The sequence below is a fragment of the Pituophis catenifer genome, unplaced genomic scaffold, assembly GCF_029215685.1.
Source record: "Pituophis catenifer annectens isolate HBS135680 unplaced genomic scaffold, rPitCat1.0.hap2 SCAF_15, whole genome shotgun sequence".
NCBI classification, from domain to species: domain Eukaryota; kingdom Metazoa; phylum Chordata; class Lepidosauria; order Squamata; family Colubridae; genus Pituophis; species Pituophis catenifer.
Window position 1 is genome coordinate 7,093,025 of NW_027256895.1, and position 16,460 is coordinate 7,109,484.

General features: G+C 40.7%; 1 protein-coding gene across 1 annotated transcript; it reads left to right on the forward strand.

Annotated features, from left to right (window-relative positions):
• Positions 1 to 4,271: 4,271 nt before the first annotated feature.
• Positions 4,272 to 13,964, forward strand: LOC139324844 (vomeronasal type-2 receptor 26-like). Its single transcript, XM_070954596.1, has 6 exons — positions 4,272 to 4,562; positions 5,061 to 5,384; positions 7,219 to 7,446; positions 9,888 to 9,960; positions 11,923 to 12,033; positions 13,063 to 13,964. The coding sequence occupies exons 1-6, from the start codon at positions 4,272 to 4,274 to the stop codon at positions 13,962 to 13,964; spliced, it is 1,929 nt and encodes a 642-aa protein (XP_070810697.1).
• The last annotated feature ends 2,496 nt before the right edge of the window (positions 13,965 to 16,460 follow it).

Below are 16,460 nucleotides of genomic sequence, written 5' to 3' on the forward strand. Positions count from 1 at the left end.
AGAATTCAATTCCTTTACTTTCTGGTACAATGTTGATTAGTATGTGTAAGATTTTGGGATCAAAAATTCATTGTAATGTCATTTATATTTCCTAATATTATTCAACTTCTTTACCAAGATTTATGGTGAAGATAATAAGAATAAAGAGTTACAATATTAGATATCTTTCCTTTCTTGTGCAATGTTTGTTAGTATGGGTAAGATTTGGGGATTCAAACATCAATTACCATCAATTCTGTTTGCCTAATAATATTTAGCTTCTTCATCAAGAAGGATATACAAAGCATTGAAACCTCTCCTCTGAGGCAGTCCAGTCTTATAAAAAGCTTGACATTTTGACTCCAAGGTGTTCTAAGGCATTTTTCACATGTTTGTGGATTCGCTTTATCAATAACACCAAGGTAAGTCCTGTCTGGACACTCTCAGATGACCTGGGAAGATCTTTCAGCCTTCCTGTGAATATGGCTGTCTAAGCTTGCTTTACAAAATGCCTCTTCAAATGTTTCTCCTGGTTTTTCTCCAGTTTTTCCTTTTATTGGCATCAATACATTCTTAGGGTTTTGCTCATTCTCCAGAAGATATTTCTGGTCAACAGAACTCCACATAATGATGCCCAGATGTCAGATCGCTTTGCTTCGGAGCTCCCAATCCTCTGGGTACCAAATTACCGACAAAGGCAAACATTTTGGCAGAGCAAGGGGTGACAAGATAGCAGTGTTCCAATATCTAAGGGGCTGCTACAAAGAAGCGGGGCATCATCCTATATGCCAAAGCACCTGAAGGCAGGAGAGGATACAATGAATGGAAACTAATCAAGGAGAGGACCAAGGTAGAACTAAGGAGAGATTTCCTGACAGTTAGAATGATTGATCAATAGAATAACTCATCTCCAAAAATTGTGTTGCTCCAACACTGGAGGTTTTTAAGAAGAGTTTGGACAACCATTTGTCTAGCAGGGTTTTCTGCTTGAGCAGAAGTTTGACTTTTTCAGCCCGTTTTTGGGGCTTTTATGTCCCATTTTCGAGGCTTTTTTGGCCCTTTTTTGGGGGGGAAATGGGCAGAAAAAAGCCCTGAAAACTGACCAAAAAAAGGCCCAAAAATGGGGCATGCAGAGGCCAAAAAATGGCCAGCAGGTGGGCAGGGCTTCAGCAATATTCGGTCTATTAGACACACAGACATTTTTGCCCCCTTTTTGGAAACAAAAAAATATGTCTTATAGTGCAAAAAATACGGTAATGGTTGTTATAAGGCCCAAGGTGAAGCCATATCATGAGAAGCAGAAGGCTGAAAGTGGCATAGAAAAACTCCAGAGAAAATGGTGTACATGCACAAAAGCACACTGAAATCATCTGACATGACAGGCAAGAGCCACGAGTCCCATTTAAGAGTTAATCAGAATAAAGAAAATGACACCCGAGTTGATGTCTGTTACAGAGTCACCGGTATAGCAATAGCAAAGGCTATTATAGCTTATATGCCACTCCATAGTGTGTTACATTACTCTAAGGGTGGTTGCAGCGTCAGCATTTTGCCCCCAACTATCTGAGCCTTCATTTTATCAGCCTTGGAAGGAGGGAAGGATGGGTCAATCTTGAGTCAACCAGGATCAAACTTCTTACTGTGGGCATAGTTAGACTGAAATTCTGCTTTCTTAGCATTGCGTCACCAAGCAATGATTGAACATAAAGGGATGTCCAAAGGATTTGTTGGAAACCCCTAATCATGTACGTAACCTCCTTTCCAACTCCTCTTGAAAGAAGGGGACAACTCACAGCCGCTAGGAGGGTATGGCTGGGTGATTGCATTTGGGCATAGATGGGTGGTATAGCCAGGTGGGAACACTTGCTAGCTCAATATGCCATAATACCTTCCAAACTTGAAGGAAGAAAGAAAATACAATTATTAGCAAAAAAAAGTTTTTTAGAATTCCAAACCCAGCATTCAAAGAATTATTCTCTGAATTATCTCTCTCCGGATTTAGTCAAATCAATTTTCCTCCAACCAACCTATTGTTCAACTATTTCCCAAGAGAAAATAAGTCTGAACATGTCTATTATGACCCTGATATTCAAAACTGGGAGGAGGGACCTGAAGTAAGTGAGTTTCTGAAGAGTTAATTTTTCAAATCTCTCCCTTTTTAATCTACTGGTATCCATCTGAATTTAGAATGTTAGCAGGCTGAGTTGATACACATCGACTTGCATTTATCTCTTTGTTAAGTGGGAACCAATCTAATTTTTCTCAAAAATGATAATGGTCCCAATCAGAGGCGGATTAAAATGGCAGTTGAAATGAACTACACTGTACAGATGCTGAAAGCTGAGATTTTCTCTCAGACGATGAAACAATCTATGGTTTTAGCTCTGATATTTAACTTAGTGGCAGATATAGCCAGTCTGCAATGTCACCAGAGTGATCTTATCCCCGTTCCTCATGAGTGGTACGAGCCAGCTGACCTCCTCATTGGTGGGATGGTCTCTCAGTTTGTGTATGCATTCAGAGAAGATCTATTTGAGGAAATGCCTTCACAGGTCTCAGCTGACTTTTCTGAGTCAGTGTTTTTACCTATGGAGATTCTCAGAAATCCAGGTCATAGTTATCTTGAAGGTTTAATGTCTTTTCTTTCAAAAGACAACTGGATTGTTCGTTTTTATTTGAAGAGGAAGAGGAAGAAGATGGAAGACTACCAGGGAAGGCTTTCAAAAAGAGACTGGACAACCATACTGTATGTCTGAAATGATATAGGGTCTCCCAAAGGTGCTTTTTCAAGAGGTATTGTAACTGGACTTTCTCTTCTTTCTTTGAAGATGATTTGCTTCTCAGAGCCGAAGAAGCTTCTTTTGATGAGAAGCGAAACGTCCTTAAAGAAAAACCAGAAAGTCCAATTGCCTCTTGAAAAAGCATCGTTAGGACAACCATGACCCTGATGACTGAGAATCTCCACAGACAGATATAGGATCTCCTACTCAAGCAGGAGGTTGGACTGGAAGACCTACGAGGTTCCTTCCAACTCTATTATTCTATCTTCTGAGACATTTTGCTTCTTTTGCAGGAAGCTTCATCAATTATAATGCTATAGATTATACAACAGTTATAATGTTATAGGTTACACATAATGTTCATTGGTTATCATTATAACTGATGCAGCATCTTTGAGAAGAATCTCAAAGGTGTTTTTTCAAAAAGCAACTGGACAACTATATCAGCTATGATCTGGATGACTGAGAATCTCCACTGATACCTTGGAAAATGATGACACAAATAAAGAAACAGTCCAGTTGCCTTTTGCAAGAAAAAATGCAACTTTGAAAAAATATTTTTGTGTGTATGTGTGTTTTGGTCACTACACCTGCAAATATTAGCCAGACTGACAACAAGGTTGGAACTGAGGAACCTTGTCTGTGAGAGATAATGTTTCATAAACTATAATACCTTACTCAGTATTAGCCCTACTGTTAAGGAACTAGTGCATTGGTCCATCCTTATGGATAATTCTTTTTATTTTGAAACATTGGCGTAAGATTCTAGAGAAAGGTAAAGTGCTAGGAAACAACAACAAAAATAGTCAGCCTCTATTTTCTTTGGTGTGAAAACAGTTACAATATCTAGCTTGCAAAAAAAAATAAATAAATAAAGTGTGACTATATTAAAGATATACTTTTATGCTGCTATATTTTATAGCCAGTTGACTTGAGCTGTGGTTTTCCCATTCATTTATAATAATGCAATAAACTTGATGTCAGTTAAAATTTTCTATGCATATGGAACTTTCTATTTAACATTTCCTTGTCTTCTCATGAAAATTACAATTGTGTTTTTGTCCTTGCAGCCTCTGTGCTCCATCCCTTCTTCTTCAATTTTTTTCCTTTAATGGCTTCTGTGCTAAAAATTTAAATTTATTGATCAATTGATTCAATATGTACAACAACCCCTCTTACCAAGTAAACTGTAACTCTGAATGGTGAACAATGTTTTTTCTTTTTTTTTTTAAAAAAAAAATACAATTACAATTAAAAATTCAATTCAAAAAAAATATTAATATTTGTTATAGTGTTGCATTTAACTGATTTCAATCTCTCACGTTTTTTATTGCAAATCACAGTTTAAAAACTAAGTGGGCTTATTTAATTGAGTTTCGAAAAAACATCAAGTAAAAGAGTATTTTTGTAAACATGAATAGGATGCTGGCTAAGGATGTTTTGTAGCTTTGTAAACATTGGAAGCTTGATTTCTGCACATGTTTGGAAAAAGAATGCCCTTCTATTTTCAGTATGGTGACAAAGTTCTACCAGCATGCCCTTGCCGTGGCCTTTGCTGTGAAGGAGATCAATGAGGATCCCCAGATCTTGTCTAATGTTACCCTTGGATTCCACATCTACGACAGCTACTATGATGCAAAGATGACTTATCGGACCACCTTGGACCTGCTCTTCAAATCAAGGAGCTTTCTTCTCAACTACAAATGTACTAGACAGAAGAATCTGATAGCCATCATTGGAGGACTTGGTTCTGATACCTCTTTTTACATGGCAGATATCCTTGGTCTCTACAAGATTCCACAGGTAGGGGTTTTGCAGTATAAAACATGGAAATTACGTATTTTTTTTCTCACGTTAAACTCCTGGTGATTCTAAAAGGAGGAAAGGATAATTGAAAGGCTAATTAACTGCATCCAGGTTTGGTCAACACACTATAAAAAGGATGTTGAGACTCTAGAAAAAGTGCAGAGAAGAGCAACCAGGATGATGAGGGGACTGGAGACTAAAACTTAAGACGAATGGTTGCAGGAACTGGGCATGGCTATTCTAGTGAAGAGAAGGACCAGGGGAGACTAGATGACCTATGAAGTCTTTTCCAACTCTGTTAATCTGGCCAAAAAATATTGCTGGAAATGAATTATGCACTAATACTTTAGAAACAGTTCCCAAACTAATGCATGGTTCTCTGTGCATTGACAAACCAATTCTATGCACTGACAAGTTGTTTCAAAAATGGTAACAAATCAGACATACAGAAATGAAGCTGTCCCCCGGTTTTCAAAATTATAATTATATTTGTAGCTCACCTATGGTGCCCTGGTCCCTGGGAAGATTAATTCCACTCTAGTCCCTTCATTCTATTCCATGGTCTCCAACGAAGCCCAACAGTACTTGGGGATTCTTAAATTGCTCCAACATTTTGGATGGACCTGGATCGGGATCTTCACTCATGACAATGACGACGGACAGAATTTCCTGCAGACTCTGGAAGCTTTGCTTTTCCAGAATGGCATCTGCATAGCTTACAGACAAAAAATCCCACAGCGCCTCTGTTTGGATAACATTGAGGAAATGATCGAAATAACTTCATATATCGATGAACCTTTAATTGATCACAAAACTAAGGTATTCCTCCTCTATGGTGAATCAATGACACTGGTTCTGCTGAGGACCATTCTATTCATACAAGACCCCAGAAATAAATTAAAAGATTCATTTATGAAAGTATGGGTCATGACAAGTGGCATTGATTTCACACTATCCTTCCTGCAAAGAAGTTGGGACCTGGATTTTTTTCAGGGTGCCCTTTCCTTTACATTTCACTCAAGAGATCTTCCAGGGTTCAATAAATTTCTTGAAGGCATAAAGCCATCCAAGACCAAAAGTCAGGGCTTCCTGAAGGAGTTTTGGGAGCGAGCATTTGCCTGTACTTTTCCAAATCCTGATATGGAAATAGAGAAGAATGTAATGTGTACTGGAAAAGAGAGATTACAGGACCTTCCCGGGCCTCTATTTGAGATGGGAACCACTGTACATAGCTACAGTATCTATAATGGTGTTTATGCAGCAGCACATGCTTTGAATGCCATGTTGACATCTCAGTCCCATCAGAGATCCTTCAGGAAGGTGAAAACTGCTGAAACTTTTGAGCTGCAATCTTGGCAGGTAATTGTAAAAACAACGGAACTCTTTTATGCCCATGTTCAGATTGGTTTTTTCTCTTCAGCTATTTCAATGAGTAGCCCTTAACCACAGACCAGGGGTGTAATACTGCAGGTTCTGACAGGTTCTGGAAAACCGGTAGCGGAAATTTTGAGTAGTTCGGAGAACAGGCAACTTTTTGAAAGCTCATAAGTCTTTCATCTGCACCTCTAAAACTGTCTGGTTTGGCTCTGCAACCCAACAAGACAGAAATAGACTTTAGAGGATAATTAGAACTGCAGAAAAAACAATTACTACCAACCTGTCTTCCATTGAGGACCTGTATACTGCATGAGTCAAAAAGGGGGCTGTGAAAATATCTGCAGACTCTTCGCATCCTGGACATAAATTGTTTCAACTTCAACCCTCAAAACAATGCTATAGGACTCTGCACACCAGAACAACAAGGCACAAGGACAACTTTTTCTCGGATGCCATCACTCTGTTAAACAGCTAATTCCCACAACCTCATCCTTACTAGGACCTATTTCTTCATGCTTATGGCTATATCCATGTTGCTTGAATCTTTACAACTTATACTGTCTTTATTGTTTCTTAGTATGATTTGATTACTTATTAGTATCCTATGACTATCACTAAGTGTTGTATCTTATGATTCTTGTCGAATAAATTTTATTTTTTCTTTATGTACACTGAGAGCATATGCACCAAAGACAAATTCCTTGTGTGTCCAATCACACTTGGCCAATAAAGAATTCTATTCTATTCTATTCTATTCTATTCTATTCTATTCTATTCTATTCTATTCTATTCTATTCTATTCTATTCTATTCTATTCTATTCCTACTCTACTCTAGATTCCATTCCATTCCCTACCCTCCTCTTCCCTTCCCTTCCTTTCCCTTCCCTTCCCTTCCCTTCCCTTCCCTTCCCTTCCCTTCCCTTCCCTTCCATTCCATTCCATTCCATTCCATTCCATTCCATTCCATTCCATTCCATTCCATTCTATTCTATTCTATTCTATTCTATTCTATTCTATTCTATTCTATTCTATTCTATTCTATTCTATTCTATTCTATTCTAGGTAATTGATGGAGAAGAAATTAGCCTGAGGCTCATTTGAGGTCTGTGAGGTCATAATATTTCTTAATCAGAATTAATGACTGGAATTAGGGAAATAGAACTATGTCACCCTAACTGCAAGCAGAAATGAAATCTAATGGATATTCATCCCTTTTGTTTTCTTTCTTCTAAATGTTGTAAGCTTTTCTGTTTTTTCCTCTTGGCTTTCCTTTAGCTCCATCCCTATCTTCAAAGGGTTTCTTTCAACAATTCTGCTGGTGACACCGTGTCCTTCAATGAGCAAAAGGAAATGAGAGGTGGAATTGACATTGTGCACATGGTCATTTTTCCAAACAGGTCCTTCAAGAGGGTGAAAATTGGATGGATCAATCCAAATGGACACCAAGAAGATGAATTTGTCATCAGTGACAATATGATTTTGTGGCCTAGAGCTTTCAATCAGGTATGTATTCTTGTGGTTTCTTGAGAGAGCCCATGTTCTCCAGTTGGATCACCGACATTGATTTCCCATCAAATGAGGTCTGGATTTAGCATAGGTAACATTGCCATGTTTGAAGGACCTCAGGCAAGTGTTCCTTCACTTCTCCATATCATTCCACTTGCTTCCTTGCCTGTACTTTCTCTTTTCCCCAGTTCCCAATTTTGGTTTCTCAGTGGCTTTCACACACATCACCCCAAATAATAGGACTGTTATTATCTTTACTACAAAACCTGGACACTCAGACCAAATATGCCATAAGGCTGAACATCAGTCCCTCTTATTTTCTTTCTAGTGCAATCTCAACCTATCTGTAGAATCTGCAGAATCCTCTCTAAGTTTACTTGATTGTCATTGCACTTCGTACAACAAAATTAAATGCCACCTTCAGTGTACATCATACACTGATGTACACAACAACAACAATAATAATCACAACCTTCACATTCTACACAATTGAATTGAAAACCCCTGATACTGCATTAGTATTGCACTATACAGTAGAATTCAACTTAGTTACTGCTCTGGGATATAAGCTGTTTTTCAGGCTCTAAATCTGACTTGTACTTCAATTAAAGTACAAATGAAAAATGTGATGCTTTGTTTATACTATAGGCTTGGGAATACTACTTTTCCAAATATTATGATTTCTGTATTCAGGAAGCTCTTGACTTATGACCATATTTGGTACCAGATTTTCCACTGTTAAGCAAAGCAGCTGTTGAGTTGTGTGTGACTGACTTGACAACATTTTTGTTAAGGTTGTAAAGTGAATCACCACACAGTTTGTGAGACTAGACTGAAGCTGCCATACCTAAAGATGAAGCAGGCATGTAAAGAGGCTGGGTAGCCAGGAATGTTGTCTAAAAGATTCCTTCAGGAGATAGATAAGGAATTACTAAGTCTTTATGGAGATTCACATGTCATCCATGCAGAAGTTGTGAATGCCCCAACACTGGGAATTTTTAAGAAGATGTTGGATAACCATTTGTCTGAAGTGGTGTAGGGTTTCCTGCCTGGGCAGGGGGTTGGACTAGAAGACCTCCAAGGTCCCTTCCAACTATTCTATTCTATTCTATTCTATTCTATTCTATTCTATTCTATTCTATTCTATTCTATTCTATTCTATTCTATTCTATTCTATTCTATTCTATTCCATTCCATTCCATTCCATTCTATTATATCCAGGATATGGTTGTCCCAAAGGTGCTTTATCAAAAGGCAGATGTTTTACTTCTCATCCAAGAAACATCTTCAATTCTAACTGAAGATCTAAAGAAGCTTCTTGAATGAGAAGCAAAATGTCTTCAAACAAAAACTAAGACCAGTTGCTGTCAGGGTTCCAAGTAAAAGTTGCCTGCTTCTTGGCTCCAGGACTTTCTAGACTATCCTATGGAACCATGGCCAGATGTCATCTCCATCTTTTCAGTTTTTGGGTGTACTCAGCGGCCGAGCTTCTTGAACTGCGAGACTCCCCCTCTCCCAGGTCTGGCCCTCCATACTATCGAGGGCCTACCTTGATGACGGGTTTTGGAACCCCAAGAGGTGGTACAAAGAGGAGGTTGAGGGGGTTTTGGGGGAAGTTTTTAAGGAAAATTTTAAGGGGTTCAGATGGAAACCTGCGGGAGATGCGGGAGATGAAGCATCAGAAGAGTCACCTGGAAGGCTGTTGGAGATCATCCCATTCCAAATCCGACTGAGCACAGTTAAGAACCCATATTAGGTCTTATCTTGTGGCAATGGAAGCGGCGAAACGGGACTATTTCGCTGCTCTCATTGCATCTGCAGAAAATCGCCCAGCAGCCTTGTTCCAAGTGACCCACTCCCTTCTCAATCAGGAAGCGAGGGAGGACCCCTTACTAGGCAGTGCTGAGGACTTTGCACAATTTCTGCAAGACAAAGTCACTCAGATCCAAATGGGTTTAGACTCTGACTGGGCAGGATCTGACGAGGAAGTGGGAGCTAGTCTTGAAGGTAACATCTGGGTTGATTTTGACCCTGTTTCCATAGATGAAGTGGACAGGATTGTGGGTAGATTGGGGGCCTCCACATGTTTGTTGGACCCATGTCCTTCCTGGCTTGTTATGGCAACCAGAAAGGTGACTGGAGACTAGATCCAGGCGTTTATCAACACTTCTTTGAGGGATGGGGTCTTCCCTGCCGTACTTAAGGAGGTGGTGGTTTGACCCCTCCTCAAGAAGCCTGCTCTAGATCTGGCCTCCTTGAACAACTTTCATCCTGTCTCCAACCTTTGCTTCATAGTGAAGGTTGTTGAGTCTGTGATGGCATACCAACTTCCACAATTCCTGGAGGAAACGGATTATCTGGACCAGTACCAATTGGGTTTCAGGAGTGGGCACAGCACGGAAATGGCATTGGTCACCCTGGTGAATGATCTCTGGCAGGCCCAGGATGAGGGGTTTTCCTCCATTCTGGTGCTACTTGACCTCTCAGCGGCTTTTGATACCATCGACCATGGTATCCTACTGCGATGGCTCCAGGGGTTGGGGGTGGGAGGCACTGTTCTAGGGTGGTTCTCCTCCTATCTCTTGGGCCATATGCAGTTTGTTTGGGCGGGGGGTCAGAGATCCTCCCCGAGGCCCCTCACCTATGGAGTGCCGCAGGGGTCAGTTCTCTCCCCCCTGCTCTTTAATATCTATATGAAGCCGCTGGGTGAGATTATTCATAGTTTCTGGGTGAGGTATCATCAGTATGCTGATGATACCCAGCTCTACATCTCCACCCCAGACCAACCCAGGGATGCCCTTTCCGTGATGTCCCAATGCCTGGAGGCAGTACGGGTCTGGAAGGGTAGAAACAGGCTCAGACTTTTTTAAATTATTTTTTATTTATTTATTTATTTTTATATGCCGCCCTTCTCCGGAGACTCAGGGCGGCTTACAATGCATTAAACAATAGACTCAACCCCTCCAAGACTGAGTGGCTGTCGATGCTGATCTAGTTGCCCCATCACTTCAGAGTCACTGACTCCCTCTGGAAGGGTTCGTAATCTCGGCATCTTCCTTAATTCTCGGCTGTCCTTGGTGGATCATCTGAAGGGCGTGACAAGGGGTTTTTTTGCACAGGTTCACCTGGTGCACCAGTTATGCCCTTTCCTAGACAGGGATGCCCTCCGTACAGTCACTCATGCTCTCATTATTTTTCAGTTAGATTACTGCAATGGCCTCTACATGGGACTGCCCTTGGGGTGCACCCAGAGGCTCCAGCTGGTCCAGAATGAGGCCGCACGGGTTGTTAAGGGAGTTTCCCATTACTCCCATGTAACAACTCACCTATAAAGCCCTACATAGCATGGGCCCGGGGTACTTGCAGGACCACCTCCTACCGGCCTCCCACCACCCTGTGCGGTCACATAGGGCTGCCCTCCTCCGGGTGCCATCGACCAGTCAATGTCAGCTGGTGGCCCCCAGGATGAGGGTGTTCTCGGTGGCCGGATCAACCCTCTGGAATGGGTTACCCATTGGGCTCCGGACGACCCTTGACCTCCGCACTTTCCGCACCGACCTGAAGATATGGCTGTTTCAGCAATTTCCCTGATCTGCTATGAGATTTTATTCTGTTTGGGGTTTTATATTGGCTGTTTTTAGGATTTCTTATTGTTACATGTTTTTATGCTGTGTGCCGCCCCGAGTCCTACGGAAGAAAGGTGGCATATAAATGTAATTAAATAAATAAATAAATAAATACCCAAATGAAATAAAAACTCCATAGCCAGAAACTTCCTCAAAGTGGAGATTTATTAGGCATGTGATATTGGCACAGCTGGTAAAACCCGACTCTGAAGTTCCCCATGTTTTCCCCACCCAGTTCAAAGTCCAAAGTTCTTCCCCCCCATCATACACAACCATCACATTCCCCAATCAGGTCTGTCTCCCTATTCTGGATGTCTCCCATCCATGCCCCTCCAGGTGCTGGTGAGACTGTGCTTGGTTCCCAGAAGAAAGAATGTTATTTTGGCTACATGTTCTTCTCAGTTATCTATACTCCCCCTCCCTTTTTCACAGCTCCATCCAGCCTCACTGTGGCAACGCTGAAGACATTCAAAGATGGCTGCTGCATTGACAGTTGCCTTATGAACAAGCACATTTTGGCAAATAACTAAGTCATTAAGGAAAAATGTCACCTAAACCAGACAAAAGAAGTTCAGCTAGAGCAGATGGGAACACCCCCTCCCCAAATTCTCATAAATATGAACCAGTTGCCAAGGATATGGATATTGATCACATGATTACAGGGATTTGCAAAGGTTGTAAGTGTGAAAAACGGCTGTAAGTCACTTTTTTCAATCCTGCTGTAAACTCTGAATGGTCACTAAATGAACTGTTGTAAATCAAGGACCACCTGTACATAGAGATACCTGGATGTACCATTCTCATTCCAGTTTTTTTTCCTACTTATATTAGGTCTGTCCCCTTTCAGTGTGTAATGAACAGTGCCATCGTGGAAAACACAAGAAAAAGAAGGAAGGGGAAAAATTTTGTTGCTATGACTGTGTTCCTTGCCCTGAAGGGGAGATTTCAAACAAAACAGGTACAGTATCCATTGCTATAACAGTCTCTTGTTTCTCATCTAACAGCAGTAATATAAACTGCTGCATCAGTGAACTAACCAGAACTCTGAAACTGACATCTCTTGAGTACAAAGGCAGCATGATGTCAAGGAGTTCTGTTACTTTCCCACCAAAATGGTACCTATTTATCTGCTCCCATTTGCATGCTTTTGAAATGCTAGGTTGGCATAAGATGGGGCAAGGACAGGAGCTCACCCCATCACATGGTACTCACTTGTCATCCAAGGTGTTTCACTTTTCATTCAAGAAGCCGAAGAAGCTTCTTGGATGAGAAGCAAAGCGTCTTCAAAAAAAAAGCAGAAAGTCCAGTTGCCCCTTGAAAAAGCATGTTAGGGGCTTTGCGACTTATGTGAAATACAAATCAGTCCATGTTACCTTTGGTGTCTCGGAGTGAAGGTCACCCCACTGACTTTTTGTCTAACGTGGGAGTAGAACTCAAAATCTTCTGGTTCCTTGCAGAATCTATCTATATATCTACCTATTTATCCATCCAGTGGTGGGATGCTACCAGTTCGGACTGGTTCAGGTGAACCAGTAGTGCCGATGATCAGCTGGCCCCACCCACCCGTCCCTGCTCTATCCTGTCCTATATTTCCTTCTTTCTGGCTCAGCTGATTCGCGTGGCACAGCTGATTTCTGCACCTCCACTGTTCTAAATGTAAAAATGTAAACAGCTGAGCTTCAAATTGCTGTGTTTTGAATGCTGCGCACACAGAACCGGTTGTTTAAAAACTGGTTGCATCTCACCACTCTATCTATCTACCTATCTACCTATCTATCTATCTATCTATCTATCTATCTATCTATCTATCTATCATCTATTATCTATCTATCTATCTATCATCTATCTATCTATCTAAAGATATATATAAAGATACACACAAACACACACAAACTCATGATGTTACAACTCTCCTTGGGAGACAAAGTGCTATACACAAATTAACCAGAAATCTTTCTTTCTGCCTTCCTTTCTATCTGTCTTAAAGATATGGAAAAATGCCTCAAATGTCCAGAAGACCAATACCCAACCAAAGGAAAAGATGACTGTATTCACAAAGTTGTAACATACCTTTCTTACAAGGACCTTCTAGGATTTACTTTGGTCTCCATTTCTATTTCATTGTCGGTGATCACTGTTCTCATATTAGGAATATTTCTTAAGCACAGAGATACCCCTCTGGTCAAAGCCAACAACCGGGACCTCACCTACATTCTCCTTATCTCCCTCCACTTCTGCTTCCTGTGTCCTCTCCTGTTCATTGGTCGACCCAGTGAAGTCACTTGCCTTCTCCGACAACCAACCTTTGGCATCATCTTCTCCGTGGCTGTTTCTTGCATCTTGGCCAAAACCCTCACTGTGGTTGTAGCCTTCATGGCTACCAGGCCAGGCTCCAACATGAAGAAGTGGGTGGGAAAAAGGATGGCAACGTCCATTGTCCTTTTCTTCTCTCTCATCCAAGTTGGCCTTTGTGCCATCTGGCTAGGATCTTCCCCTCCATTCCCACAGTTGAACATGCATTCTGTGATCGAGGCCATCATCAATGAATGTAACGAAGGCTCTCCGGTCATGTTCTCCTGTGTCCTAGGCTACACGGGCTTCCTGGCTCTTGCCAGCTTCTTTGTGGCCTTCTGTGCTCGCAGATTACCGGACAGCTTCAATGAAGCCAAATTCATTACCTTTAGCATGCTGGTATTTTGCAGTGTTTGGGTGCTTTTTGTTCCAACTTATCTGAGCTCCACGGGAAAAGCCTTGTCGGCTGTGGAGATCTTCTCCATTTTAGCTTCTAGTGCTGGATTACTGGGATGTATCTTTTTCCCTAAATGCTACATCATTCTGTTGAGACCAGAGATGAATACCAGGGATCAGCTGGTAAGAAGAAAGAACTGAAGAATTCAATTTTTTTTACTTTCTAGTAGAATATTGATTAGTATGTGTAACATTTTGGGATCAAAAATCCATTGTAATGTCATTTATATTTCCTAATATTATTCAACTTTTTTACCAAGATTTATGGTGAAGATAATAAGAATAAAGAGTTACAATATTAGATATCTTTCCTTTCTGATGCAATGTTTATTACTATGGGTAAGATTTGGGGATTCAAACATCAATTATCATCAATTCTGTTTCCCTAATAATATTTAGCTTCTTTATCAAGAAGGATATACAAAGTATTGGAACCTCTCCCCTGAGGCAGTCCAGTCTTATTAAAAGCTTGGCATTCTGGCTTCAAGGGTTCTAAGGCATTTTTCACATGTTTGTGGATTTGCTTTATCAATAACACCAAGGTAAGTCCTGTCTGGACATTCTCAGATGACCTGGGAAGATCTTTCAGCCTTCCTGTGAATATGGCTGTCTAAGCTTGCTTTACAAAATGCCTCTTCAAATGTTTCCCCTGGTTTTTCTCCAGTTTTTTCCTTTTATTGGCATCAATGCATTCTTAGGGTTTTGCTCATTCTCCAGAAGATATTTCTGGTCAACAAAACTCCACATAATGATGCCCAGATGTCAGATCGCTTTGCTTCAGAGCTCCCCATCCTCTGGGTACCAAATTACCAACAAAGGCAACTATTTTGGCAGAGCAAGGGGTGACAAGATAGCAGTGTTCCATAATACTTGTTATAAGGCCCAAGGTGAAGCCATATCATAAGAAGCAGAAAGCTGAAAGTGGCATAGAAAAACTCCAGAGAAAGCGATGTACATGCAAAAAAGCACACTGAAATCATCTGACATGACAGGCAAGAGCAATGAGTCCCATTTAAGAGTTAATCAGAATAAAGAAAATGATTCCCGAGTTGATGTGTGTTAGAGAGTCGCTGGTATAGCAATAGCAAAGGCTATTATAGCTTATATGCCACTCCATAGTGTGTTACATTACTCTAAGAATGGTTTGCAGTGTCAGCATTTGGCCCCCAACAATCTGAGTCTTCATTTTATTGGCCTTGGAAGGAGGGAAGTATGGGTCAATCTTGAGTCAACCAGGATCAAACTTCTGACTGTGGGCATAGTTAGACTGAAATTCTACTTTCTTAGCATTGTGTCACCAAGCAATGATTGAACATAAAGGGATGCCAAAGGATTTCTTGGAAACCCCTATCCATGTACGTAACCTCCTTTCCAACTCCTCTTGAAAGAAGGGGACAACTCACAGCCGCTAGGTGGGTATGGCTGTGTGGTTGCAGTTGGGTCAGCAAAACTAGATGGGCATAGATTGGTGGCATGGCCAGGTGGCACACTTGCTAACTCAATATGCCACACTACCTTCCAAACTTGAAGGAAGAAAGAAAATACAATTATTAGCAAAAAAAAAAAAGTTATTTAGAATTCCAAACCCAGCATTCAAAGAATTATTCTCTGAATTATCTCTCTCCAGATTTAGTCAAATCAATTTTGCTTCAGCCAACCTCTTGTTCAACTATTTCCCAAGAGAAAATATGTCTGAACATGTCTATTATGCCTCTGATATTCAAAACTGGGAGGAGGGACCTGATGTAAGTGGGTTTCTGAAGAGTTAATTTTTCAAATCTCTTCCTTTTTAATCTACTGATATCCATCTGAAGTTTGAACGTTAGCAGGCTCAGCTGACACACATCGACATGCATTTATCTCCCTTTTAAGCGGGAACCAATCTATTTTTTCTCAAAAATGATAATGGTTCCCATCACAGGCGGATTAAACTGGCAGTTGAAATGAACTAGACTGTACAGATGCCGAAAGCTGAGATTTTCTCTCAGAAGATGAAACAATCTATGGTTTTGGTTCTGATCTTTAATTTAGTGGGAGATATAGCCAGTCTGAAATGTCACCAGAGTGATCTTATCCCCATTCCTCATGAGTGGTACCAGCCAGCTGATCTTCTCATTGGTGGGATGATCTCTCAGTTTATGTATGCATTCAATGAAGATCTATTTGAGGAAATGCCTTCACAGGTCTCAGTTGAGTTTTCTGAGTAAGTGTTTTTACCTATGGAGCTTCTCAGAAATCCAGGTCATAGTTACTGTATTTTGAAGGTTTAATGTCTTTTCTTTCAAAAGACAACTGTATTTTTTTTTATTTGAAGAGGAAGATGAAGAAGATGGAAGACTACCAGTGAAGGCTTTCAAAAAGAGACTGGACAACCATATGTCTGAAATGATATCGGGTCCCCCAAAGGTGCTTTTTCAAGAGGTACAGTAACTGGACTTTCTGTTCTTCCTTTGAAGATGATTTGCTTCTCAGAGCTGAAGAAGCTTCTTTTGATGAGAAGTGAAACATCTTTAAAGAAAAACCAGAAATTCCAATTGCCTCTTGAAAAAGTACCATTGGGACAACCATGATCCTAATGACTGAAAATCTCCACAGACAGATATACTGTAGGATCTCCTACTCAAGCAGGAGGTTGGA

What these genes read in the sequence shown, in the direction of transcription:
- LOC139324844 (XM_070954596.1), top strand. Translation starts at nt 4,272, where the DNA reads ATGGTGACAAAGTTCTACCAGCATGCCCTTGCCGTGGCCTTTGCTGTG. An exon ending in GTCTCTACAAGATTCCACAG is followed by an intron (nt 4,563 to 5,060) that starts GTAGGGGTTTTG and finishes TTATATTTGTAG; the next exon opens with CTCACCTATGGTGCCCTGGT. An exon ending in GGAGATTTCAAACAAAACAG is followed by an intron (nt 12,034 to 13,062) that starts GTACAGTATCCA and finishes TCTGTCTTAAAG; the next exon opens with ATATGGAAAAATGCCTCAAA.